General features: G+C 28.5%; 5 protein-coding genes and 1 long non-coding RNA gene across 8 annotated transcripts; 4 read left to right on the top strand and 2 right to left on the bottom strand.

The window, feature by feature from the left end:
• Positions 1-94: 94 nt before the first annotated feature.
• clu (clustered mitochondria protein homolog) lies at positions 95-9,187 on the bottom strand. The gene is made up of 6 exons (XM_075822628.1): positions 8,435-9,187; positions 2,936-5,895; positions 2,722-2,865; positions 1,842-2,654; positions 1,643-1,768; positions 95-1,578 (listed from the first exon to the last, which is right to left on the bottom strand). The coding sequence occupies exons 2-6, from the start codon at positions 5,744-5,746 to the stop codon at positions 901-903; spliced, it is 4,572 nt and encodes a 1,523-aa protein (XP_075678743.1). The 5' UTR covers positions 5,747-5,895; positions 8,435-9,187; the 3' UTR covers positions 95-900.
• Positions 9,188-9,559: 372 nt separating this feature from the next.
• Gle1 (Gle1 RNA export mediator) lies at positions 9,560-12,294 on the top strand. The gene is made up of 3 exons (XM_075822629.1): positions 9,560-10,092; positions 10,163-11,476; positions 11,564-12,294. The coding sequence occupies exons 1-3, from the start codon at positions 10,006-10,008 to the stop codon at positions 12,251-12,253; spliced, it is 2,091 nt and encodes a 696-aa protein (XP_075678744.1). The 5' UTR covers positions 9,560-10,005; the 3' UTR covers positions 12,254-12,294.
• Positions 12,295-12,475: 181 nt separating this feature from the next.
• Positions 12,476-13,897, bottom strand: LOC142645674 (uncharacterized). The gene is made up of 3 exons (XR_012846748.1): positions 13,800-13,897; positions 13,182-13,703; positions 12,476-13,083 (listed from the first exon to the last, which is right to left on the bottom strand). It is a non-coding gene; the product is annotated as an uncharacterized LOC142645674 (long non-coding RNA).
• On the top strand, positions 13,386-15,704 carry LOC113796881 (uncharacterized). The gene is made up of 2 exons (XM_075822536.1): positions 13,386-14,375; positions 14,434-15,704. The coding sequence occupies exons 1-2, from the start codon at positions 13,394-13,396 to the stop codon at positions 15,654-15,656; spliced, it is 2,205 nt and encodes a 734-aa protein (XP_075678651.1). The 5' UTR covers positions 13,386-13,393; the 3' UTR covers positions 15,657-15,704.
• Positions 15,705-17,747: 2,043 nt separating this feature from the next.
• On the top strand, positions 17,748-21,678 carry LOC113796934 (uncharacterized). 3 transcript variants are annotated; one of them, XM_075822623.1, is made up of 7 exons: positions 17,748-18,402; positions 18,492-18,589; positions 18,674-18,808; positions 19,029-19,197; positions 19,306-19,917; positions 19,995-20,227; positions 20,294-21,678. In XM_075822623.1, the coding sequence occupies exons 1-7, from the start codon at positions 17,979-17,981 to the stop codon at positions 20,408-20,410; spliced, it is 1,788 nt and encodes a 595-aa protein (XP_075678738.1). In that variant the 5' UTR covers positions 17,748-17,978; the 3' UTR covers positions 20,411-21,678. The 3 variants fall into 3 exon arrangements, with proteins under 3 accessions (XP_075678738.1, XP_075678737.1, XP_027203031.2); XM_075822622.1 differs by having other exon boundaries at positions 17,749-18,402; positions 19,029-19,917; XM_027347230.2 differs by having other exon boundaries at positions 17,754-18,402; positions 18,504-18,589; positions 19,029-19,917.
• Positions 21,679-23,443: 1,765 nt separating this feature from the next.
• Positions 23,444-26,523, top strand: LOC113796882 (uncharacterized). Its single transcript, XM_075822537.1, has 3 exons — positions 23,444-23,518; positions 23,607-25,441; positions 25,678-26,523. Exons 1-3 carry the CDS (start codon positions 23,486-23,488, stop codon positions 25,829-25,831), a joined length of 2,022 nt encoding a protein of 673 aa, XP_075678652.1. The 5' UTR covers positions 23,444-23,485; the 3' UTR covers positions 25,832-26,523.
• The last annotated feature ends 291 nt before the right edge of the window (positions 26,524-26,814 follow it).

The raw sequence follows: 26,814 nt of genomic DNA, 5'->3' as shown, positions 1-26,814 counted from the left end.
CTTCAAAAAAAAAAACAAAATTTCAATTTCTATCAAGAAAAAAAATTCATTGAATTCAAACATTCAAATAAATAATTCAAACACATTGTTGTCGTATTCAAAACGAGGAAAAAAAAATATTAAATTTTATTTTCATTAATAATTTCGAATGAGAAGAAAAAAAAATATTCAACACACTAAAATATCGAACGAGAAAAAAAAACAAACTACAAGAAACAAAAATGAAAAAAAAATATAATAGAATATCAATGAGAAACACTACATTTGAAAAAAAGAAAAGAAAAAAGATACTAAAAATTTGTGCAAATCAACTAAGAATTCATTAACAAAACAAACAGAAAAATACTACAAAAAAAAAATAATGAAACAAAATGCATGTTATATAAATGATGATGATCATCATCATCATATCTCAATATAGAAAATCACTAAAAAGTTTTTTGTTTTGTTTTGTGTGTGTGGTAAACATTGATTCGATAAAAATTATTCAATGAATTATTTTGGCAATCAACAGATATTTGTTTCGTGAGATTTGAATTTGTATATTTTTTTATATAAAAAAAAGATGTTGTTAGTGGTAGCATGAATGAATTGAATTTCATCGGTTTTTGATGTTGTTGTTGTTGTTGTCCTCTTCAAATCGTGTTGATCGAATTCCGGTTTTAGAAGAGAAGAGTAAAAAGAAAAAAAATAATAATCACAATGATACGAAAGATTATAATAAATGTTTGTGGTAAAAAAAATTGTTTTCGATCAAATGTGGCAGCAATATGAGATTTGATTTATCGATTCCGTGATGATAATGATGACCCTGATGATAAACGCCAAGACGTGTGTGTCTGGTGAATGGTAATTTGAGAAAAAAGAAGAAATTAGTGGACACAGTTCTTCCTCGGTTGATTATGAAGATGCAGCAGTAATTGCACTATTATTATTATCATTAAAATTATCTAAATCATTATTGTCACTAGTATTGTTAGTATTTGTTGATTTTGAGCTAGATTGTTGTTGTTGTTGTTGATTTTCTTGATAATCATCATTATTCAATTGTAATGCCGGTTCTTGTTCTTGATCTAATTGTTGTTGTTGTTGATTTTGTTGCCGTTTTGTTTTTATCGTTTGTAATTCACGAAGATTTTCTACATCTTGTGCGCTTATATGCAAAAATAATATACCATTTATAACATTCAATAATTCCATCACCGAATTAATTGATGGTGGCTGTATCTGTATTGGCGGTATAATTGTATTCATATTGCCTTTATAAATTTCATTCATTTTTTTCTGCAATACAACAGCCTGATTAGTTAGATGTCGTAAACAATCGGAACTTTCTTTAGTTTTTTCATGATTTTCACCCAATTCTTTTTTATAAATCATATAGGTTTCTTTTTCATTATTCAATGCACCACGAAAATCACCCATACAACTTAATGTTCGTGCCAAAAGATGATAACTTAATGCTACTTTTAAATTTCTTTTTCCAAAATATCGTAGATTCAATTGTAAAGCATGTTCCAAAAAACGTAATGAATAATCATATTCACCAATAGCATGTAATATAAGACCAATATTGCTCTGTAATTGTAAGTTGATTAAATGAATAAAAAAGAATAATTGTCATTCGATAAAGAACACTTACATCAATAATGGCCATTTCCGGATGATTTTGACTATGAATCAATGAAAGTAAATAACGTGTACGATATAAAAATTTTAATGCAGCTGATATTTGTGAATTAGCAAAACTATATAAGGCAAGAAAATTCTTTAAAAAAATAAAAGTAATTGATTAATTGAAATTGATAATGATAATTTATATGATGTTTATGTTTACTCACGTATTCAGTAATGGTATGTGGATGATCAATTCCATTAACTTTTTCACTCATTAGAACAGCCTTCTGTTGATATGAACATGCTTCACTATAATCACCAAGTACATAATTGATACGACCCAATAATCGAAGACATTGTACAATATCCGGATGTAATGGACCATAAACACTATTGAATAGATTTAAGGCTTCAGAAATATAATCATATCCATCACGAATATTTCCTTCCGAAATTTTTCGTTGTCCATTTTGAAATAAATTATATGCATCATTAGCACGTGGTGAAATATGTTTGACAATTGGAAAAACATTCAATATATCATCATCAGTAAATGCTGGACGACTTTTATGATCAAAATTATATTCACGAAGCAAAACCTGTATGCCAGTACGAATACAAACAATACGAAGTAAAGAAATTTTTTGTATTGAATATCGATATAATAATGATTCCACTGAATCAATATCTTTCGGTGCAATCCAACCATAATAACTATCCATTTCGTTACGTAATTGTGTCCAAAATGATTTCGGTGTCAATGAAAGCCAATCAAAACTTTGTCGATCAATAACATTTTTTCCGGCACCATTTTCATTCGGTGAAATCACCATACGACCATTTCGGAATTTTTTTCCTCTTCGTTTTGAATGTTTGCCTATTTCATCGATGATTGATGGTTGTGTGACTGTCGATGAAAGGAAACAATTCAAAAAATGACTGATGGCTGTTGCCATGTAAACAACTTCAACACTTTGCATATAATTGACAAACATATGTTTGATTGAACGACAAATTAACTCGCAAACAGCAATTGACTAAATTGTGTAAAAAAAATATAATAATCATAAAAAAATAAAACAGATAAAAATTCATCAAAATTACCATAGCATAATCCAATGATTGTTGTTTGGAAAGAATTTCGGTAAATTTACCCAAATATCTGATGTTGATTCCACGCGAACGGAAAGCATCGGTCAATGTCAAACCATCGTATAGATATATTGAATGGTCTAACAATTCTCGTACCTACAGAATATACAGGAAAAAAAACAATTATCAATTGAATAAACTTTTTTCTTAATTTAATATTGATTACCAAAGTTGGAATCTGTATTTTGACTAAAAATTCTGCTGCATCTTTAATCAATTGTTTTTGCCTTTTGAATGTTTCGGAATCGCTATCAGCGTGAACAACACCAGGTGAAAAAATATCCGGATTAAAACGAACATCAAATTCACAATCACTTAACGATCCAACATCGTTAGCAGCTTTTCGAATAATTTCTTTCGTATTATGTTGTTCATTTTCATTTACAATTGTTTCATTTTCGGTAGAAGTCGATACATTTGCTGTTGTTTTTTCATCAATTTTGACTGGTGATACAATTTTTTCGGCAATCTTTTCATAATCCTTTGATATTTCATCATCTTTTTTGTCTGATGTAGTGGATGATTCTTGTTTTGTATCATCTTTATTCGTTTCTTCTTCATTGACAGTTTTCTTTTCATCATCATCATTATCAATATCAGATTTTGATTGAGATTCAATTTGTGCTTGTTGTTTATTTTTATTAAGTAATCCAAGTTTATTATCCGTATCAGATTGTTGCAGATAGAATGAAGCCATTCGAATGAATAATAAATAACGTGATTCAAAAAATGCATCAATAAGCTCTTGACGTAATGATGATAGTTTATGTTTATGACGACGTGGATAACCAGCATCACGCATTTCTTGACTTAATTCTTCACCATCGTTCAAAACATAATGTGGATCCGGTGGAAATGTTCGTAACAAATCCAATATATAATGTCGTCCATCATTACCGATAATTCCTTTACATTCGACCGATGAACAAATCTCTACCATTTCACCACCTTGACTAATCACTTTATGTGGAACAATTTTCAATACAGAACCGGCTTTTTTAAGCAATTCCAAATATTTTGGATGTGATACAACATTTTTACCAAAATCAATAGATCCATATACAACCGATTGTTCTTGATCACGTTCGAGTATTCCAGGAATTATACTTTGAGCAGTAACACGATAACCTTTATAATCAACAACAGCCGTAGCTAATGTATAAAGACCATCGATATTAAGTGATGAATAGGCACGTACACCATGTAAATCATTGGATGGTGCAGCATAAGCGGCAGCATCACCACCCACTTCTTTATAATGATCACGAACATCGAATCCTAATGAGAAAAAAATATTATTCCAAATAAACATTTGCATTTTTGTATCTTCGTTTGGATTTAAAGCCAATACATTTCCATCAACAACAGCCATTGCACCACGTGTAGCGGCTGCAACAAAATCCGAATGAACTTTAAAAATAGCTCTTTCACGAATAATACGTTCGGAAAGAGTTTTTCTTGGCAATTCTCTTGTTGTTTGTAATTCTTCATTCCAATCTCTTGTTTGACCGGGCATATGTTCTTCATATCCAAGTTTTGATGAAAAAGCATCTTCAGCACGAATCGAATCAACAGTATGATCAATTTGTGGTGCTGCCCAAGTATAAACCTGATATGGTGTAACTAAACGTTCAAATGGATGTCGTTGATAACGACGTTTCTGTATAATTGAATAATTACGTTTGAAAGCGGCACTTATATGACTTAGTAATTCAACCAATGAATGAAAAATTAATTTCGGATTCGATGGTTTAGGATTGAACACTTCATCAGTAGAAAGATTTACATAAAAACCACGAGTTGATGATGTGATATGAAATCGTTTTTCTTCCAATGTAACTACATAAAGATACATTAAATCACCACGTAATTTTCTATGACCAGGTGGTGGATTCCAACCGGATGCTGTAAGAACTTTCAAGGCAGATGGTGTTTTTGGAAGATCTTTGATTTGTGGCTCTAATGGTGTTAATTGAACATCACAACCTTTATTGATCCCTAATCCTTGTTGATTATTATTATTTTGATTGATATTAGTATTATTACCATTTGTATTATTGATCGAATTATTATTGGTCACCGATTGATTATTTACATTGTTATTATTATTATTATTATTATTACTACCATTATTATTGTTTGATTGATCAGTAATTGGAAGAACATAATCAGGTGGAAGACAATCCAATAAATCTGATCGTAATGATTTATTTGTTTTCTTTATATCGGAAAGATCATTTTGAGCAATAATATTCATAAATGATAATGAATTACAATCAACACCATTATATGAATCAGACATATCCAATGATTTTAAAAGATCTCGTACATGACGTACATGAATTCGAGCTTCACGAACAGTATATGGTTCTTCAATAACACGAATCATTGAACCTTCTTTGAGACCATCAATATTTTTTAATTCGGAAAAATTATCCAATGTTACACCGTCCAATTGTAATGAAAAACAAGTACGATGACAAGTATCTTCACGATCAATTAATTGATGATTAATTTCTTGTACCAATTCAACTGGACTAACTTGTAGATCAAATGTTTCGATACCCGGTGCCGATAATTTAATATTAAAACTATTATCATGAATTAATACAAAACTTTCATCAATAATATTTGCTGATGATGGTTTTGATGATTTACCATCAATATCATCAATGTCATCATCATTTTTTACTTGTTGATCATTGGCAGTATTATTATTAACAATTGATGGTAATTCATCATCAACATCTTCTTCGGTAAAACCATCACCATTTGTTGTTACCATTTTTGTTGTTGTTGTTGTTGATGAATGATGATTATTACCATTTTGACTGGTTATTAAATCATTCGATAATGTTTGACCATTACCATTCGATTCACCATTTAATGTTGTTGTTGATGATGATGATTCTGATTCTGTTGTTGTTGTTGTTGTCGATGATGAAGGAGGAGGATCAGTACTACATGCTGAAGGCATTATGATTGTACAAATAGATTTTATCACTTGAATTATTGGATTCAGTTTTTATTTTTGTAAAAAAAGGGTTAAAGTGCTTGTAAAAGTGTCTGAATGTTGTGTAAATAATTTTTCAGCCAAAACAGCAAAGAATTTCTATTTAAAAAAACCTAGAAAAGAAAAGAAAATGAGAAAATCAATGAAAAAATACAACAACAAAAAAAAAGATCAAAAGTTAACAATAACAAAAAAAATAGGAATGAAGGTGAGGTAAGGTCACCATGGAATCGATGATTTACGGATCAATGATTCTCTGTGTGTGTGTCGTGTTTCTCTTTTTTTGTTAATAATGTCCAAATATAATGTCAATATTCGTGAGAAAAATAATAAATTTAGAAAATGGAGAAAAAAAACACACATGTGGTTTTTTTCCTATAGATTTTCTATCTTTTCAATAAGAAAAAAAACCATACAAACATTAAAAACTCTATTAGATGGATTTTTTTCTTCTAATAAAACATTTGATAATCATCATTATCATCATTATATTATCATTATTTGGATTTTTTTTCTTTCTTCTAATACATCACACCATGTATTTAATCATATATGATAAACAAAAGTTTTATTATATCAAGTTTGCTTGTTGTTGTTTTTTCTGGTTGAAAAAAAAAACACAAATTGGTTTTTTGATTCAATTTGATCTCATTTTTTGCATTATCATCATCACCAACCTATTACAACAAATGGATCATGAATATTGCCATTTCATCGTATATATTGAAAAATACCGTGTTTGCGGGTGGTGTTTTAGTTGGTTTTTTTCATTTAATTTTGGTTCAATTAAAAAAACAAGATTTTTTTTCAAAATAGGAAGGAAATGTACATGTGAAATCGAAGCAGCAACAAGAAAAAAAGATTAACACATCACACACACAGAGAGGGAGACAATGATTCAGTGTGTTTATCAATGGCATCAAAGATATCCACCACAATATGATGTGATATTTTTCGAACCGAAACATCAAAAAAACATCGAAGATTCGAATTTCGAATTTTATTTGCAATGTCATCACCATCGAATCAAACTATCGATTCTTTTGATTCGATAGTGCATCTCTCCGCTATCCTATCTCCCTTAAAACCGCATTCGATTTTTCTGTTTGTTCTGGAAAACGAAACGAAAAACAGAAGAAAAATACTTTTTTTAGAGAATAACTTCTGTATGTTTTTTGATGTGATAAAAAAAATTGAAGAAAAACCAAAAAAGAAAAAGAAAAAGATCAACAAGGTCATCATGATCATCCAACAACAACGACTACGAAGAAGACGAAAACGTTGATTATATTAGATTATTATTATATGAATTTCATTGCACACACACATTGAAGACAACAACAACTACAACACTAAATGCTGGATGAAATTTAGATGTTTAAATAAATGAAAAAACAACAACAACAAAAATGACATCTAAACGATCATCAGATTCAAGCAAAAGAAAAAAAATATCGAAATTCACAATTTATTTTCTTTGAAGAAATGAATATTTGTCGTTTTCGTCGTCGTTGTTTGGCGATATGGCATTTGACCTTTAAGCTGATTTTATTCATTTGTGAACATTTCTTATCTTACCATTCAGTGGGGAAAAAAATTTTGTTGAAAATTTTTATCTTTTGGAAAAACAAACAAACAGCAACAAAAAATCTAATGAAACTCGAATTTTTTTTCACGATGAAACGATGCCGGTCGTCTGTTCTCAAAAGATTATATCGTTTTTGTTGTTGTTGTTGTTTTCTGATGATGACCTCTCTCTCACTTTTTGAATGAGAATAAATTCCATACATGCATATGATGAAATCGTCAAATAGAAATGAAATCCTATATAATGTGATGATGAAGAAAAGTAGCGAAAAAAGTGTGGAAAAAGTCAATTCTTGACGGCTATATAGCCAATTTTGTTCGTAGTAGCAAAAAATCTTTATCATCTGAATTGTGAAGAATCAATAAATGAATGAATGATGCAGTAGTTTGTGCAAGAAGAAAACAAAAATTGTAGCAAAAACCAATTTTTCAAAGAAAATTGTTGAAAAAAATGCCACTACCATTTTGGAATTTCGAAAACATTGATGATGATAATTTTCATTTCGTTTTCAATTTAACCTATCACACCATTATCATCATATTTTTTCCACGAAAGAAAAAATCATTCATACAAGTGAAGAAACACAAAAAAAGCATGCTTTTTCAAATGGTGTTTTTTTCATTTTACTCTTTCGAATTTTAATTTTAAAAAAAAGATTCGAATTTCGATAAAATGGATTCGAACGAATTTTGAGCACAAAAAGCAAAGGAACAAACATCAGAAATGATAACAAGATTTTTAAAAATCTGAGATGGAAAAAAATGAATTTAAAATTTAAAACATTTTAAGATTTGAAATCTTAAAATTCAAAAATTTCAATTGAAATTCAGATTTTCGAATGTTCGAAAAAAAAATTCGAATAAGACATGCGCACTTGTAGATTCGACTCACAATCTGATCTATTCTGAAGATTTTTGAAAATTTTTCTTCATTTTTTCACTTTTTCAATTCAAAAAAAAAAAATCAATAAATCAACTAATTAACCATGTTTGTGGGTAAAATATATGTCAGATGAGAGAAAGAAATCATTCATCAAAGAAAAGAGAAAAGAAAATACGACTTACTAAATTTTAATTGTTTGTTTTTTGGTGGTGGAATTCAGCCGCAAAAAACAAGAATTTTCAACGATGATTATGATGATGATGAAAAGGAAAAGAAACGAACGAACAAACGTTTTGTCGAATGATTGTTTTAAATTTAATTCGGAAAAATTCAACAACGACAACCACGACGACAACGATTAAAATTTATCTGTGAACAAAATTGCTAGTGGCTTGGTGATCTTTACACATTGCATCAAGTCACACAGACACTGTGAAAGACAAACACGAGTTTATGTTGATCGCATTTTTCTCCCACCAATATTATCGCCAATTTTAATTGATAATTTATTGATTGATTTTCTTATTCAACATTATCTTTATTGATTGATTGATTAGACAAGAAATGTTTGTTTAAAAAAAATGTCACCAAAGTAATTTAAACGAACGAACGAAAGAAAATTTTGTGATATGATTTATATATAGGTTTCTTTTCGTCGTTCCCTTATAACAACTTTTTAATGATAAAATTTTGTCTTCAAACACACACACAGTGTGTTGTTTTGGTGATGATGATCAACAAGCATGCATTTTTGGACGACGACGACAACGATGATTGTGTGTGATGAATGAATGAATTTCTTCTTTTTTTCCTGAGAGTAAAAACACATTGGTAGAAGCATTTGTGGATATAGAAAAATTATCATCATCATCATTTCGAGGATGTTATGGAGCACATGGTGCATGCATGTGGTGTGTGTGTGTTTGTGTCTGTGTTTCGTTTGGTTTGGTTTTTTGGTTCACATGTTATACACGATGGGATTTTTTTTTTTTTTTTTTTGAAAAAAAAGAATTTCTGAAGAGGAAAAAACCCTTGATAATCGATTATTGATTATTGATTTGTTGCTTACTTAGACCAAGATTATCGCTCTTCAGCAGTTTCTTTTTCCAAATTCTGATTTCTATTCAACAAAATAAATGTTTGCCGTTGCGGTCGAAATAGTTTTTTTTTGTTTTTGTTTTTACAGATCATTTCAAAAGATGCTAAAAGAGACAAAATGATGATGATGATAAAGACATAGAGAATCCTCTGATAGTCATTGTCTTTGTCTTTTGTTGGTGTGTGTGTTTAAAAATAGCTTAATCTTTTCTTTTCTGTTTTTTTCGCAATTCAAACAAACAAACAAAAAACAAAACTATCATGTCACATTTTTTCTTTGTCATGTTGTTTTCGGTTTTTCTTTTTCATTTTTTCTGATTCAAAAAATAGAATTCTAGCTAAATTGGATGGAATTTTTGTTGTTGTTGTTGTTGTCGACGTCTTTTTTCTTCATCGTCGTCGTCAGGGTTGGATTAACGAAGGGATTATCATCGGTTTTTAAATGTCAAAAGATATTTTCCGTACGCGCGAGCGCGTTATTTGAAAAAATTTGAAAATTTGAATTTTTTTCAGTTCGAATTTGCTATTCATAAAATACGTTCCAGAAATATTCCAATCAGCTGATGAATGGAAAAAAAATGTGACCGGGAAGAAAAAATGCCGCTATTTTCAATCAAAAGATAGGATTTTTTGAATTTTTTTTCTTAAAACAAAAATGTCGACAATCGTTGAAGCATTAAAACAAACCAAAAAAGGTCAATTAAAATATGATTGTAATTGGAAAGAAGAAGGACGTACCGAGGTATGTTTGTTTGATTGTGATAAAACTCGATCGAATTTTTTTTATTGATAATTTTTTCTTTTGGTTTCAGGAAATTGTCAATTCGGTTAAACAAAATTTAGCCACATTAAATCTATCACCATCAACAAAAATTCAATTAGCATTATCGAATAAATCGCAACTATCATCATTGCCAACAATCAACTCTAATAAGAATGGTATTGATAATAATCATCATCATGAAAAACTTATCGATTCACTTGATCATTTGATCATTGATGATAATGTAGATGATGAAAGATCTAATGATCCAAATTTTTCAATAACCGATATTGAGTTGAAAAATTATGAAAAACAAAAAAAAATTGAAGTCATTCAACGATTAGAACAACAACAACGTAAATGGAATGAAAAAAATGAATCAATGATGAAAAATTATGAAGATCAAATGCGTATGATACAGAAAAAATATCTACTTGAATCGATGAGATTTCAGAAAAAATATGATCAAGAAATTCGACAATTACAAGAAGAATTGGACAATTCAATAAGGCCACAATCAATATCATCATCATCAGCGAATGATGATATTAATAATGAAAATAAAAACCGTAATCTAAAATTAAAAGAAATTGAAGAAAAACATAGAATATTATTGAAAGAAAAACAAAATGAATTACGTATGCAGATAAATGTTTCAAAGGAAAAAATTAATAATTCTATTCGAATGTTTGATGATTGTTTGAAAGAATTTCCAAACGATGATGATCTAAATCATCAAAGAAATATTGCCAAATTATTAGAACAAGATATTGAAGTATTACTTTTATCAAGAAATGAATACAGCGATGATGATAGGATATTATGTGAAAATAAATTGAAAGAATTTTTAAAAATTAATGAAAAATTTTTCAATCGATTCAAAGAATTGAAAAAACACACACCTGTACAACAACAACAACAACAACAACAGCGAAATGAATCAAAATCCAACAACCTGTCCATTGAAAAGTTCATTGAATCAAATAATGAGATGATTGTGCAACCCGTAATCAATAACAATAATGCTGATAATGCTCAAGAAAATATTGTAAAAAATAAATTTCAATCATCCCATAATATTTACATTGAATATCAATCAAAATTGCTAAAATTTGAAAATCTTTGTCAACAATTTCAGGATAATGAATTGAAAAAACCATTACGTACAGCATTACAGCTGTATGTTCGTAGTATAATCAATACTATAAGTAATATATCGGTTGAACATTTACGTGAAAAAGTATCCAGATTATTGAATTTGTTTGGACAAAAATATTTTGAACATAGAGGGAAAAAAATTCATATTAGTGATACTGATTATTCATATCATTTTGCCATTAATACGGCCGTAAGAATTATATTGGTAAGTTTTTTTTGGTTTGAAAATTCTCTCTGAATTCTGAATAACCCTTTCATTCATTCATTCATTTTTCGTTGATTTGTTTAATAGACTGTAGCAAGCAAACAACAAAATATATCATTAAAATTAGCACCAGTTATTATAATATTATGGTCAAACGTTCCAATGTTTGGTGATATATTTCTTTCACATTTATATCTACATTGTCCATATGTAATACCATATTTTCCCACTCGGACAATGAATCAAAATGAAATTGAATACACTGTTGTTTGTGGTTATCAATTGGATAAAAATGGTCAATTAGAAAAGGAAGAAACATTTCAATCAAGAATGTTTTCATTAATGGAACTGTATTCATCCATTATACAATGTAATATGCCCGTGGAAGAACATCCACATAATATACAATATGGTTGGAAATGGTTGGCAATGATATTGAATGATCAACCATATGATCAATTAACAGCATTATTATTGGATGCATTTCTTTCAATGTCTGGTCATAAAATGTTATCCATTTATGGTCGTCAATTTTTAAAATTATTTCATTTTATACAAACAAATTTTATACGAAAAATTGAAACGATTACATCGAAAGAATCAAGACAAACTTTGATGAAATTTAAATCATTATTAGAAAATATGGATGAAAAATTATCGCAATTAAACAATAATAATATGGTGAATGTTGAACGTATAGCAAAAGAATTATCACCAAATGGTCTGGTACCGAATTATTTTTTTACAAAATCTTATATTTTTATGTCTAAACGATGAATTTTTTTCTTAATTACAAAATAAAAATATTCTGTTTACAATGTTTGTTTCAAAGTTTTTTTTTTAATTTTGTAAATTTTCCTTTCCACGATTGAGGTCATTCAAGATTCAAAATGTGCAATTTGACTTGTTAAATTTTGCCAATCAACGCAAAATATATTTGTTTTTTTTTTCATTAAAATTTTTTCGTTTTGTTTTGTTTTTCTCATTGAAGTTAATTTTCATTTTGGATTGAAATTGCCTAATTCCAAGTCAAAATTGAACAAAAAACGAAACGCAGTTAGAAGAAACAAAAAAACCGCAATACTTTTTCCAATATGGACAGCGAAATGAACAAAAAAAAAATCGGCGATATCGACGCCAATAAGTTACGGGCGGTTGATTTTTTTCCTGATTTTTTTCACTTCTTTTCTCGACAAAAAAGTTCTTCAATAATAATAACGAATTGTCAAAATTGAAATGTTTCCAATGTGAAATGAAAGAAAACGAAGAAAGAAAAAAAGTTTATTATGTTTGATGTGTGTGTGTAAAGTATTGATTAGTTGAAAATCAAAAATCAAAAACCAAAAAAAAAACAAAATCAAAAAAAAAAAAAAATCATTACATTTCTCATTCCATTGGATATTGTATAGAATCACCTCGGTGTGTTTATCATCTTCGTTGTTGTTGTTATTTCTTTTTCCACGAAATTAAAAATAAATCTTCTCCAGGTCTCATCTTTATCTGATTTTTATTAACTTTGTTCATTTTTTTTCACCCAGTCTCTCTCTCTCTCGATATTGGATTTTTTTCTTCTCTGTTTTATTTTGTTCATTTCAAATCGAAAAAAACTAGAAATTTGTGCGAATTAAATTTTGGCAAAAAACAAAATGAAATAAAAAAAAATCATTATTTCTTGTCATCATCTGTATCGAATGAATTTTATTACCTCGAAAAACGAAACGAAACAAAACGTTTTTGATTCGACAATTTTCATTTTTTTAAGGAGAAACTTTTTTTTCAAGGTTTTCTTCGAAAATATCCGATTGATTGATATTTTTTCTTTTCTTTTCTTTTTTTCGGTTGGTTTTGTTTTGTTTTTCGTTGAAATAATACCATCCGAATGTTGTTGTTGTTTGTTTTCAATGTCTGTATTCAATAATGATAACAATAATGGCTAGATTTATAATAATTTTTCAATTATTATTATTTATTGTTATATTATTACGAATCGAAATGACATTATCATCAACATCGAATGTTACAGATTCATCATTATTGATAGCAGCACCGAATCAAACCGATATAACAACAACAATATCATCACCGGCAATCATATCGACATTGGATTCAAAAACAAATATTACATCATCATCATCATTACCATTATCGATTAAATCATCATCATCATTGATCAATCATCCATCATCATCGATTATTTATCATCATCATCCATCATCATCATCATCATCTATAAATGAAACAAATATTAATGATTATTATCAAAATAAAAACAATAATAACAATAATAACAACAACAACAACAATAATAATAATTCTTCATTACAATTATCATCAATGGTCGTATATGATGAAAAACCAATATTAGATTCGATTAAAATTTTGGCCAATACAAAACCAAAAATTATTTATAGCGATAATAATGATGGTGGTGGTGGTAACAATGAATATCATTTAGAACGTGATATTGATCATTATTTTAATGATAAAGATAAACGTATACTATTTCGACATAATAAGGGTGGTGATTCGAATGTTGTTGGTGGTGATAATGGCCAGGATGATGATCAAGATGATGACGATGATGATGATGATCTTATAAAATTAATCGATAATCGTAAACAAGTTGTAAATATTATTGAAATAAAACGTCCACCAAAAAATATTCGTCCACCTGAAACAATTATTTATAAAGGTAAACGTTTTCGACTATTTCGACCATCAAATCATTTATTACAACGAGCAAGGAAATCTCGTATATTACCAGCTGAATCTATTGTTGAAGATGATTCACATGATTACCATCATGATCATAATTACCATCATCCTCATCATCATGGACATCATGGACATCGACATCATTATCAAGAAATTCCTATAAATCGATCAAATCGAAATAAAGGTAAGTGACAAAAGATAATTCTTTTTTGGTAAAAATATCATTCGATTTTTATTCAAAGTTCGTATAGGAAGAAAAGCTCATTCAAATGTTGGACAATTAACTGAATATCCACCACCACTATCACCACCACCACTATTACCACCAATAAAACGTGGACAACCAATGATTGCTAAAGTTTATTGGCGACGAACAATTTATCCAATTTCACCGTCATCACCAACAACAAATCGTCCAAAACGTAAAACCATCTATGAAACAATAACAACAGCATCGACAAACGATGATAATCATGATCAACAGCGACAACAAAAAAATCCAGATAAAAATACTGAAAAATATATTGTAGTTTATGTACGAAAAAATTCAAATAATTCAATTAAAACAAACAACAACAATAATGTAATGACAATGGATGAACCATTTATAGCATCATCGGATAATATTCCACAAAAGATTAATATTGTTAAAAAACATAAAAATATCGATGATAATGATAATAATGGTAAAAAATATCGATCAAAAATACCATTTAATGAACTATTTCAAAGCGATGATGTAGATATTGTTGATAATGATGGTGATGGTGATTCATGGCCATCGGATCCATATGATGATGACGACGATAATGATATTGACGACGACGATGATGATAATGAAAATTTTTATGATAAAAAATCTAAAAACCGAAAAAAGAAAGACGACGACGATAATAATGATGATAATAATGATCATAATAATGAAATTACCCGAAATAATGATGATAGCGATGATAATGATTATAAACAAAATGATAAAAAATATCAACGACCAATATCTGAATGGCCAGTATGGAATAAATTACATATACCATCATCATCAATAGTACCATCATTATCTGTACCCGAATCAAATTCAAAATATATTGGAAATATTCCAATCAAAAAAACAAAACCAATCATAAATTTTTATCATCATCAATATGAATCAAATTTACCCGAATATAGATTGAATGATAATCATCATGGTAATGATAATGATAATGATGATGATGATGATTTGGATCGAAAAACATCAAATAAACGATTAAAACATGGAAATAATTTGATTGAAAAATCATCATCACCATCGAATAAAAAAATTCATATTAATAATCAACATTTGAATGGAATTGATCCACAACAACAACAACAACAACAGCGACGACGACAAAAACGAAAAAATCCTCAACAACAAAATCATCATTCAAAATCAAGTCAAACGAAAAAATTTTTCAAAATTGTTAATTATAATATTGATCAATGAAAAGGAATATTTGTAACAACAAAACAAAACAAGCAAAAATAAAAATCCTGTAAAACAAAAAATAAAAATCTGTTTGTATTTTGAATTTATAAATTTTTTGTTTTTGTTTTTACTTAATTAACATCAAAATATGCAATTAAAAATGAATTCAATTCATTGTTTGTTGTTGTTGTTGTTTTATTTTGTTAATTAATTATCACAAGAAATTCATAATAACAACAACAACAGAAAAAAACAAGGATGGATAAATTGAATCGAATCGAATCGAAAACAAAACAAATCCGGAAAAAAAATCCTGTGTGTGTGTCGCAATAGTCACTATATATATTTGCAGATGGGGTTTTTTTCTGTCATTCAGATAGTCCATAAGGTATTTTATATTATCGATTAATTAATTAATTGGATAATATTAATTAACGAAAACAAAAAGACAGATGAAAAGAAAAAATTGGTAAATTAATTAACGAAAAAAAAACAGGAAAATGAAACAATTACAAGGTGTAATGAAAAAATTGTCAATATTTTTGTGTCTCTGTGTCTGTGTGTGTAAATTGAGTGTTAATGAACCTCAACAACAACAACCGCAAAATTATATTGAAAATTTTGGATATAATTATCAATTTCCCCCCCCCGACAATTTACCACCACCACCACCATTCTTGAATGTGCGGTTGACAAAATTGCTATAGCGAGTGTTCAAGTAAACAACAAAAAAGAAAAACACTAATCCTTATAAAACACTTAACAATCAATCAATCAATCAATCAATTAGGTTAGATTCAATTCAGAGAAAATGAATGAATACAAAATGAATATGAATTGAAGAAACAAAACAAAATGAAACAAAATGTTGTCGGTCAGGCGATCAATCGATCGAATCGATCGATCGATCCATTCGAAACATTGTGAACGAACGATTGACATTTAGTGCATGACGGATAGATTGATCATTTTTTGTTTTGTTTTTTCCCCTTGTTATTTGGTTTTTTTTTTGTTACTGTCAATATTATCTTACATGTCTTTTTCCTTTCTTTCATTCATTCATTTTTAGCGAATCAATTTTCAATTTCAATTTTTTCATCATTTTCAAATTGATATTTGAAAATTTTGTTGACATTTTCGTTTTTAATCTTTCCGTTGTTGTAGTCATCAACATCCCCCCACCACCTCCCCCACATCTTTATTCGAAATCCAACCAACCACCCACCATTGTTCCGTTTTGTTTTCATTTTTACAATTTGTAACAATCTTTTTTCTCTGCAAAAAAATTAATTTCAAATTTCAAAAAAAAATAGATTATAAAAATCACATCATTTGACAATGATTTCGGGTTTTTTTTTATATAATAAATAAATATGTCATGAACTATGAAAATTAACTGTAAATAATTTAAAATGAAATAATATCGTTAGGTCGAAGAGCAATGTTACCAATTGTCTCCATATAATGAAAGAAAATCTAAACAGGGGGAAAAATCAAAATTCGGCTGCGACAAAATAATAATAAACTTCGATCGATCGATCGATTGATGGTGGTGGTGGTAATCGTTTGTCGACGATATTTTCACATTTGTCATCCAACAACAACATCAATTCAGACATCAACAATGTCTCCTTCCGATATATGTCGAGTATATAGATTTCCAATGTAGATCAAAAATTATCGGGTCGGATTTGAATTAAAATTTTGTTTGTTGTTCCAGATTTTTTCTTCGTTGTTCCTTATCCAATTTTGTTGTTGTTGTTGATGAAATTGAAAAGTAAAGATTGGGTTTCGACGTAGACGATGATGAACAAAATGAATGAAAAATGATCCTAAAGAGTTTGACAAGTTCTTAAATCGGAAAAGAATTGAATTGAAAGTGAAAAAACAAAAATGGTAAAGAGAAAGATTAACACCACCACCAACAACAACAAAAGAGAAATTAAAGATTCGATTTTTTTTTCGTAAAATCGATACAATCGATTTTTTTTATAGATCTTCAGGTATAAAAGATCAAACAGATTAATTCGAATGAAAAGGTAAAAATTTTAAAAAAAATTTTGTTGTTGTTGTTGATCAAATTCCTATTGGTTTTTTCTTTTTATGTGTGTGTGTGTTTCTTTGGTTTGGTGTTATTTATTTTGTTGTTGGTTTTTTTTCCAACAAAATGAAAAACATTTTTTTTGTCATTTATCATATGGGACAAGACCGAAAAAATTGATTAAATAAATCAGATAAACAACCTTTGTGTTTGTGTTCTGTGTTTGAAACAAAACAAAACCGAATTGAATTTGAATAATTTTTCGGGCGAAATAACCAGAAAAATAAAAATCGATTAAAATGTTTGTGATATTAATCCTAATGATCAGTAGTGTTCCATCATTATTTTTGATTGGAACAATCAATGCTATTGGTAGCATACCATCATCATCATTAACATTATCACGAACAACAACACATAATAGTGACAATAATGATGATAAAAATCAATCATCAAATGCAACATCAACTGTATATTTTCATCAATATTTGCCAAATAATAATAATAATAATGATAGCCAACAACAACAACAAGAACAACAATCTTCGCCACCATCAACAACAGCAAAAGAATTGAATCTAAATTCATCTGAAAGTAGAAATTTTTACAATAGTTATGATCCATGGACATTAGATGATCCAAATATTAAACATTATCCACCAATACCAATGGATATTGTACGTAATAATCCACGTGATGATGATGATAATGATGGACAAGCAGGTAAGCTAAAATCAAACACACAGAAAAACAATTCAGATAAAAATGAATTTGTTTTTTGTTTTTTGAATGCAAAAAAAACTAACAATTAGATTATGATGAAGGTGATTATGATGACGATAATGATGATATCGATAATGATGATGAACAACGACAATCACCAACAAATGATAATCAAGGAGATGGAACGGTAAAGAAAAATATTTATAATAATGAACAAAATAAAAATGCACAAAAAATAATTGATGAAATTGATGGTGATATTGATCGACAGGAACATGATAATGGCCAAGATGATAATGATTTCGATATACCATGGAATAATGATGATACATCAGAATTTGATCAGGATAATTCAGCATCATTCAATATACCAAGCCGTGTGGAAGCATTAAAAGGATGTAAAACGGTAAATTCTTTTTCTTTTTCTTGTTTATTTATTCTATCTTCACTCTTATTTCCCATATAATTTGATTTGAATCGATGGATTTGAAACGGTAATGTAATTCAAATCAATGAATCTCTTTGCCTTGCTTTTTTTTTGTTTTTTTCTATCATTTGTTTTGTTTTTTTGTTCACATCGTATGGCTGATGATGAAAACAAAAACCAAAACCAAAAAATCAAACAGGTTTACAAAGAAATTTCAGCATCATTACCTGGACAATCAGCAACAACGAACGGTAATAACGTAATGAGTGATGATGAATTTCGTAGACGACGTAAAAAACGTAGTTTGGATAATGATGATGATGATGATAATGATGGAAAATTAGCTGCTGCTGCTGCTGCTAAACGAGGTTCGTACATTATGACACGTGAATGTCATTTTATTGATGGTGATAAAAATAAACAAAAAATTAATCCAACAACAACAACGAAAACATCATCAAATATTCATCAACAAGGAACAAATACTGGTGAATCAAGATTTATACCGATTAATGCTGATTATCCTCGTTATCCACGTAATGGTATAATGATGAAATCAATACCTCAACATCAATATCATCATCATAATAATAATCCATTTTCACATAATCATCTTTATTATAATAATCATCATCATGATTCTCGTCAAACACCATCGCCAACATCTTCAGCATTTAGCAATAGTGATGATAATGATAGTGGTGTTGGTGGCAGCAGTGGTATTTTATCATCATCAAGACGGCGACGAACACCAAATTATTTAGAATCAAATCGTGTTGATCCATTTTCATTTCAATCAGAACGAAGACCAATCAATTCATATGGTGATTCTAAATATAAATTTCGTCATACATCAGCTGCTGATTCAAATGTACCATCATCTAATGGTGGTGGTGGTAATAAAGGCATTACAAAACGTTATTCAACTAGATTTAATTATTTTCATCAACAACCAACGAAAAAAACTAATTTAATTCCAGCTAGAAATTATGATCATGGACAAACGGCTATTCCAGATTCGAATGCAGTAAATTTAGGTTCTTCAGAATTTAATGATGAAAATGTTAATGATCTTGGTAATGATGATGGTAAGCTTTTTTTTTGTTGAATGGATATTATTTGTAATTTGTAATTAAAATTTTCTTTTTTTTACAAAAATCAAAAGCACCAGATGATCCGGATGATACAGATCCCGAAGATTTATTACTGCATAATGATGTAAATGATTTTGCATCATCATCATCATTATCAACACCAACAAAAATTCATGGACAAAGACGTTTATTATTAGCTGATGATGATGGTTTTGGCGATGGTTACGATGATGGCGGTGATGATCATAGTGGTGGTGGCGGTGGTGGTGGTGGTGAAGCCAACAATGATGATGATGATTATTCGGTAAGCTTTGGTGGTGGAAAATTTGATTCTTATGACTACGATTCAAACAATAAAAATAAAAACAAGGATCATGATGATCATGGTGGACAAGGCGATAATTCGGATGGTGGTGGTGGTGGTTCAGCCGATTATGATGGAGATGATGGTGGTCAAGGTGATGATTATTCGGGCGATTATGATTAACGAATTTAACCCACACAAAATAAAAATATCTAATTTGGATCCGAAAAAAATCAACAATCAACACGGTACACATCAAAACATTAAACAACAACATCAACCATATCAAAATATTCATTCATTCATTCATTATGACACATAATTGAAATTGCATCCTATCAACAACAACAACAACAAAAACTCATCTTAATTATCATCTTCATCATCATCAACAACAACAACAACAACACAATTATTCTAGCGATATCAACAACAACAACAACAAAAAATACATTTCATACAACAACAAGAATCCAGAATCTAGATCTTTCATCTAGGCAAAAAAAAAATTCTTTCATTTAATTCTCATGAGGCATTTTTTCTCTATTTATTTATGAATTTATCATCATACATTCTACATCATCATTCTACATCAGCATCATCCAACATCATTCTACATCAGCATCAAATATTACCACAAAAACATTCCATTCCACTTTATTTGTTCATTTATTCATCCATTCATTCGTTCATTCATTCATTTTCTCATCGTTTATATAATCCTCATAATACAACAACAACAACAAAAACATCTTTTTCAATCAAAAAAAAATATTTTCATCATCATCATCCAGTATCATCCGGCATCAAATATTCACATGACAAATCAGAATCACCAGAATCACCAGAATACAAGACAACAAAAAAAAGCCTTATTAAGAAAAAGAAGAATTCCACTATATCATCAATATAATCAATTATTTATTCTGTCTGAATAGAATTCTTATCATCAAAATCATCATCAACATTATGGTATTATACATCCAAAACAAAAGCAAAACAAAGCAAAAATCGATTAAAAATTGAACATATCAGAAAAGCACAAAAAATACCAGAAAAAAATACACCTACACACACATACCAGACCTATATTCTCATTGTTTGATTCATACACATACCCATAGCAATATAATGGAAACGAAAGAAAATTCCTTTGTTTTTGTTTTGTTTTGTTTCAAGCTTATATCATTCATGTAATTCATTCATTCATCATCCACATCTTTATCATTCAACAACAACAACAACAATTCAATACTTTTTTGTTGTTGTTGTTTGGTTTTCAATTTCATCGCATATTAATCATCTTTAATCATCTTTATTCATTCATTCATTTTCTTGTCTTTATCAATTCATAATTTCATCATAATCATCATCATAATCACTATCAACAACAACACTTTTCCCTTTCCTTCGCACACAGTGTTAGTAAAATTTGTAACCAAAAACAAAAATGATTTACTTTTGAAACGTTAATCAATGGTTTTCACCCTTCCCCTCTAATTAATGAATGAATGAGAAACAAAAATTTACAGACAAAACAAAATTTACATTAATCAAGGATTATCTCATTGAAACAAAACAACAACAAAAACAAAAATTATATACCTGTAAAGCACATAAAAATTGAATATATAATCTTCTGTTTGTGAATGATGAATGTTTTTAAACAACAAGTAGAGAAGAGAAGTATAGTGGGAGAAAAAATTTACATTTTATACACCTGGTTGGTGGAAAAGAAAAAATCATTCAACTGTATTTCATTTTGAAAACAACAACAACAACAACAAATTTACAATAAAAAATCCCTTTTCGTTAACAGAAAAAAAACTTTGAATTTTTTTTTCATTTTGGATTTGGATTTTCAAAATGAATTTTTTTTTTGTTTTCATTCGAAAATTATACGTGTAATTTTTCAATTTGTTTCGTTTTTTGTTCGGACTGATATTGGCGACTAGGGGAAGAAAACAATTAGATCAGCAATCAAGTAAATGAAAAAAAAACCCTGGATAGATTTTCACATGAGATTTTTTTTCTTTTGGTTATTGAAATTGATTGTAAAATCATCATTTGAATAAATGAAAAACGATGATGATGATTACAATGTAAGTGAGAAATTTAAATTAAAAATAAAAAAAAATGATGATGAGAATCAGAATGAAAATGAATGAAGGAAAAAAACAAAATTCTATCAATCAAACGAAAAGAAATGACAGTGTTAAATCATCATAATGATATGGAGATTTTTTTTACTTCTTTTTCGTCTTCGGAAAAAATAATAATAATAAAAAAATCAAGGCGACAAAATGAATGTTTTTTTTTCACAACCACCACCACCACCATCATCATAGTTTCGGTTATTCGAGGCCATCATTAATACCGTGAAATAAGCGGGTAATTCAGAGAGAGAGAGAGAGAGAGAGAGAAAATTTATTGGTCCGAATAATCTTCATTTTTTTTTTTGTTGAACGTTCAAATTAATATCATCATCGAAATTGTTTTGATCTAATTTCTATCATTATCATTATTTAATCTCACTGTGTTTGTGTGTGTGTGTGTGTGTGTAATAAATATACCTAATTCTCACAGGCAATGAATGAATGAATGAATGGAAAAAAAACAAAATTACAAATCGGTTATTACAAAACGGGTAATCAAAAGAAAAAACCCAGTTCTATAATTTCCAACTAAAAAAAATTTCATTCGACCATCATCATCATTGATACTCTCTCTCTCTTTGTAATTTTTTTTTCATTTATTTATTTATTATGTTTTTTTTTTTGAAGTTGGGGAAATTTTTATTTAGTTTAGTTTAGTCTTTTTTTCATTATCATCAAAAGTGTTTTTTTTTTGGTTTTTCTTCATCAGTGATTTATTATGATCAAGTGAGTGAGAGAGAGAGAGAAATTGGCTATTAAGAATATTTTTTTCGGAATAAAATTTTGTTGAAGAGCTGGAGAGCAAGTTACCAACACAGTATATATAAACTGTATGATTAGAATTAAGAATTTTTGTTGTTGTTGTTGTTTTTTCTTTGATTTTTGGATTGTAAAAAAAATGTTTTCCAATCCAAATGTTCAATCAAACAAATGGTTAACATAAGAAAATTTCTTCTTAACCAATTTTATGAAGATGATTTTGTTGTTGTCGTCGTCGTCTTCGGTATTATGAAACGAAATTGATTCCAGAAAAAGGATTCGGCCAATGATAACATTCTTCTTTTTTAGTCAAACGAATCAATAACTTTTTTTTCCAAACAAAATGTTAATCAGTTATATAACAATTTATTTATGGGTAAATATTTTGATTTGCTTCTTCTTCTTTGTTTGTTGATTTAACGTTTATCCTTTTTGTTTTCATCATTTTCAAACAAAAAAAAAAGATAATTAATTTAGGCAATAATCCTGTACAGGTTGCCGATGCAAATTTATTATTAGTTGCAACATCATTATTTGAAAAATTACGAACAAAAACATCCAAATTATCGAATACATGGTTATCCGATCAACAGAAACGTTTTAATTATTTTAATCATCGACAATCAAAATCATTGAAAACAATACCGATACCATTATTTTCTGATCAGGCTATATTTGGTACGCCGATAATTCCACCGATTGAAATTCCAGTGTTCGAACCGATTCGTAATCCGGATAATAATGATAATAATGGTTATGATTATGGGAAGGATAATCGTCAACAACAACAACAACAACAACAAAAAATCATTACAGATCTTCAAATGTCTGAATCAACATTACCAATTTTATCCAATTATTATTATCCACCACCATCACCATTACCATCAACAACAAATGAATTATCATTGCCAACAACATCGAATCAATTATTTCAATTAACATTACCATTATATATACCGGAAGATTTTCCATCAATATCAACATCATCGACATTATTGCTCAATACGGATCAATCAAATTTCGGTAGTAGTGGCATTAACAACAATGGTGGTATTACAAGTAGCAGTGGCATTAACGATAGTAATGATATTAGTTCATATGAACCATTTGTTCCATTCGAAAATATTATCAATAATAATAATGATAATCCAATAATAATGGCCGAATCAAGTTTTCAATCACCAAAAATTCAATATTCATCACCATCATTATTATCGTCATCAACATTATTCAATGAACCGATTAGCCTAACAAGATTTATACTTTTTGATCAATTACTAAGAGATGCTATTCAATTGAAACAACAACAACAACAAAATGATGAAAGTAATAAAAATCTAATCAATATGAAACAGAAATCAAATCATTTCATATTAAATACACCGAAAGAAATTTTTTTGACATCAGAAAATCGTAATCAGAAAAAAATTCAACGACCATTTTGGTTGGATATTGTTCAACCAAGATTACGTAATACGATTATTTCACCATCAACAACAACATTAAATATTCCATCATATCATCCATTTTATTGGAATGATTTAAACATGTTTCAATCATCATCAATACCATCATCATTCGATGAATCATCAATGGAAATAAATAGATTAAAGAATAATCAACCAAAAGTTGATTTGAATAAAAATAATGATGAAACAACAACAACAACAACGAATTGGCCATATAATTCACGTTATGAACCTGAACAAATTTTAAATAATGATAAAATCGATGATGATGAAGAAGATGAAGATAACGATGATGGTAATGATGGTAATGATCGAATCGAATCGGTAAATAAAAACAACAATACCAATACCCGATTCGATAATGATATGGGAATTATTATGGAAAGAAAAATTGAGCCAAATTTTTTCAATTTTTCTGATTGGAAACCACCAATATTGAAAACAATCGAAATGAATAATGATAATGATGAAATATTGATGATTCCGAAACCAGAACAACTCAAGCAACAACCAAGAGAATCACGAACAATGGATTTTAAACCATTAATTTTTGATATTCAACAGCCAAGTTCAAGCCATTTAAATCCAATACGAATTAGAAATCATTCAATCAATGATAATGTTGATATGTTACCGTTGGAGAATAAAATCCTATACAATGATGAGGCCGATGACAATGATCCATCATCATCGGCATCTGCATCCGATATGAAACAAGAAGGAAAAAATGAACATTATGCTGATAAAGGACATTTTAAACATGGTTGGAAAAATGTTTATCATAAAGAAGAATGGGGTGAAGCAAATAAATATCATGATATTTGGAGGTTAGTTTCTTTTAGTTTTTATTTTTTTTTTTTTGGGTTAACAAATTCACATTTCAAAACTTGGTTTTAAATATATTTTGGTTCCGGTACGACGAATTACGTTCGTTTCTGGATGTTTAAAATTTCCAGAGAAAATGATGATGATTTATGAATGTTAAGTTCAAAATTTGCCATTAATTCACTATCTTGTTTCGTTTTTTCTCTCTTTCTCTCTCTCTTCTGCAATATCTCTATAGGTATAAAGATTGGAAAAATCGTTATTATAATCAAAAAGAACAGAATTCTACAAACAACGAAAAATTGGTAAACAACAACAACCATAACCATAATAATAATGAATCAGATGATGATGATGATGACAATACGAATGAAGATGCGGATGGTAATTAGTGGCAAAAAAAAAGTGAAAACAAACAAACAAAAACAAATTTCCATCGGGCATCTAACCAACAACAAAACAAACAAAAACAAGCAGCTTGAAATAATGATGATGTTTATGATGTTGATGGTGAAACCTTTTTTTATTTCTGTTTGTTTGTTTGTTTGGCTATTTTTAGATAATGATTATTATTATTTCAATTGTGATGATGATGATGATAGAATCTGCTTCCAGTGTTTTTTTTTGATATATACTTTTCATGATCAGAATCATTTTTATTTTTCTTGGCTAATTTTTATTTTTATTTTTTTGATTTATAAACAAGAATTTCTTTTTTTTTCTCTTCATAATTTCTCACTTTTTTTGATTCTATTTGAACCAATCTATTTATAGAATAACAAAAAAAAATGAATGAATGAAAATATCGTTTCGCTTCGCTTCTGCAAGATTTTATATTGTGGGTAAAACTTGACAAAACAAACACCAAAACGCTCGAAAAACCCGAAAAATAAATCAATGCAGGCAATCAATTTTTTTTATTTCAATCATTTTTGGAAGCGGAACAAAACCCCACTTACAGGTTAAAGAACAAAAAAAAAAATGTAAACAAAAATCAATTCGTTGAATTTTTTCGTTTTCCAAAATTGAAATTGAATGTTAACCAAGAAAAAAAATAATAATCAAATTTTGTAATCATTTTAAAATGATGACCTAATGTTTTCATGTTTGAAAAAATGAAGAATTTGATTCATAACGATCAAATTTCAATCTGAAAAAAAAGTTTTTATTTTTTTTCATCAAACAAATGAATGAATGAATGATGAGTATACAAGAAAACAACAACAACATGATGATTCTGAAATAAATTGAAGTTTTTTTTTTGTTTGCTTCGTTTTTCTCATTTTTACCTTTATCTTTCATTTCTTCATCATTCATTCAAAAAAAAAGTTTTAGTTTGATTTTTTTTTTTTTTTGATAGTTTAACATTTTTCGA

This window comes from Dermatophagoides pteronyssinus, unplaced genomic scaffold, assembly GCF_027571235.1.
Source record: "Dermatophagoides pteronyssinus isolate colony J.1.1.1.1 unplaced genomic scaffold, Derpt_VIB-CSIC_2022.12 sq0018, whole genome shotgun sequence".
NCBI classification, from domain to species: Eukaryota; Metazoa; Arthropoda; class Arachnida; order Sarcoptiformes; family Pyroglyphidae; genus Dermatophagoides; species Dermatophagoides pteronyssinus.
The sequence above is the reverse complement of the archived record's forward strand: the minus strand, read 5'-3'. Positions and strand labels throughout refer to the sequence as shown.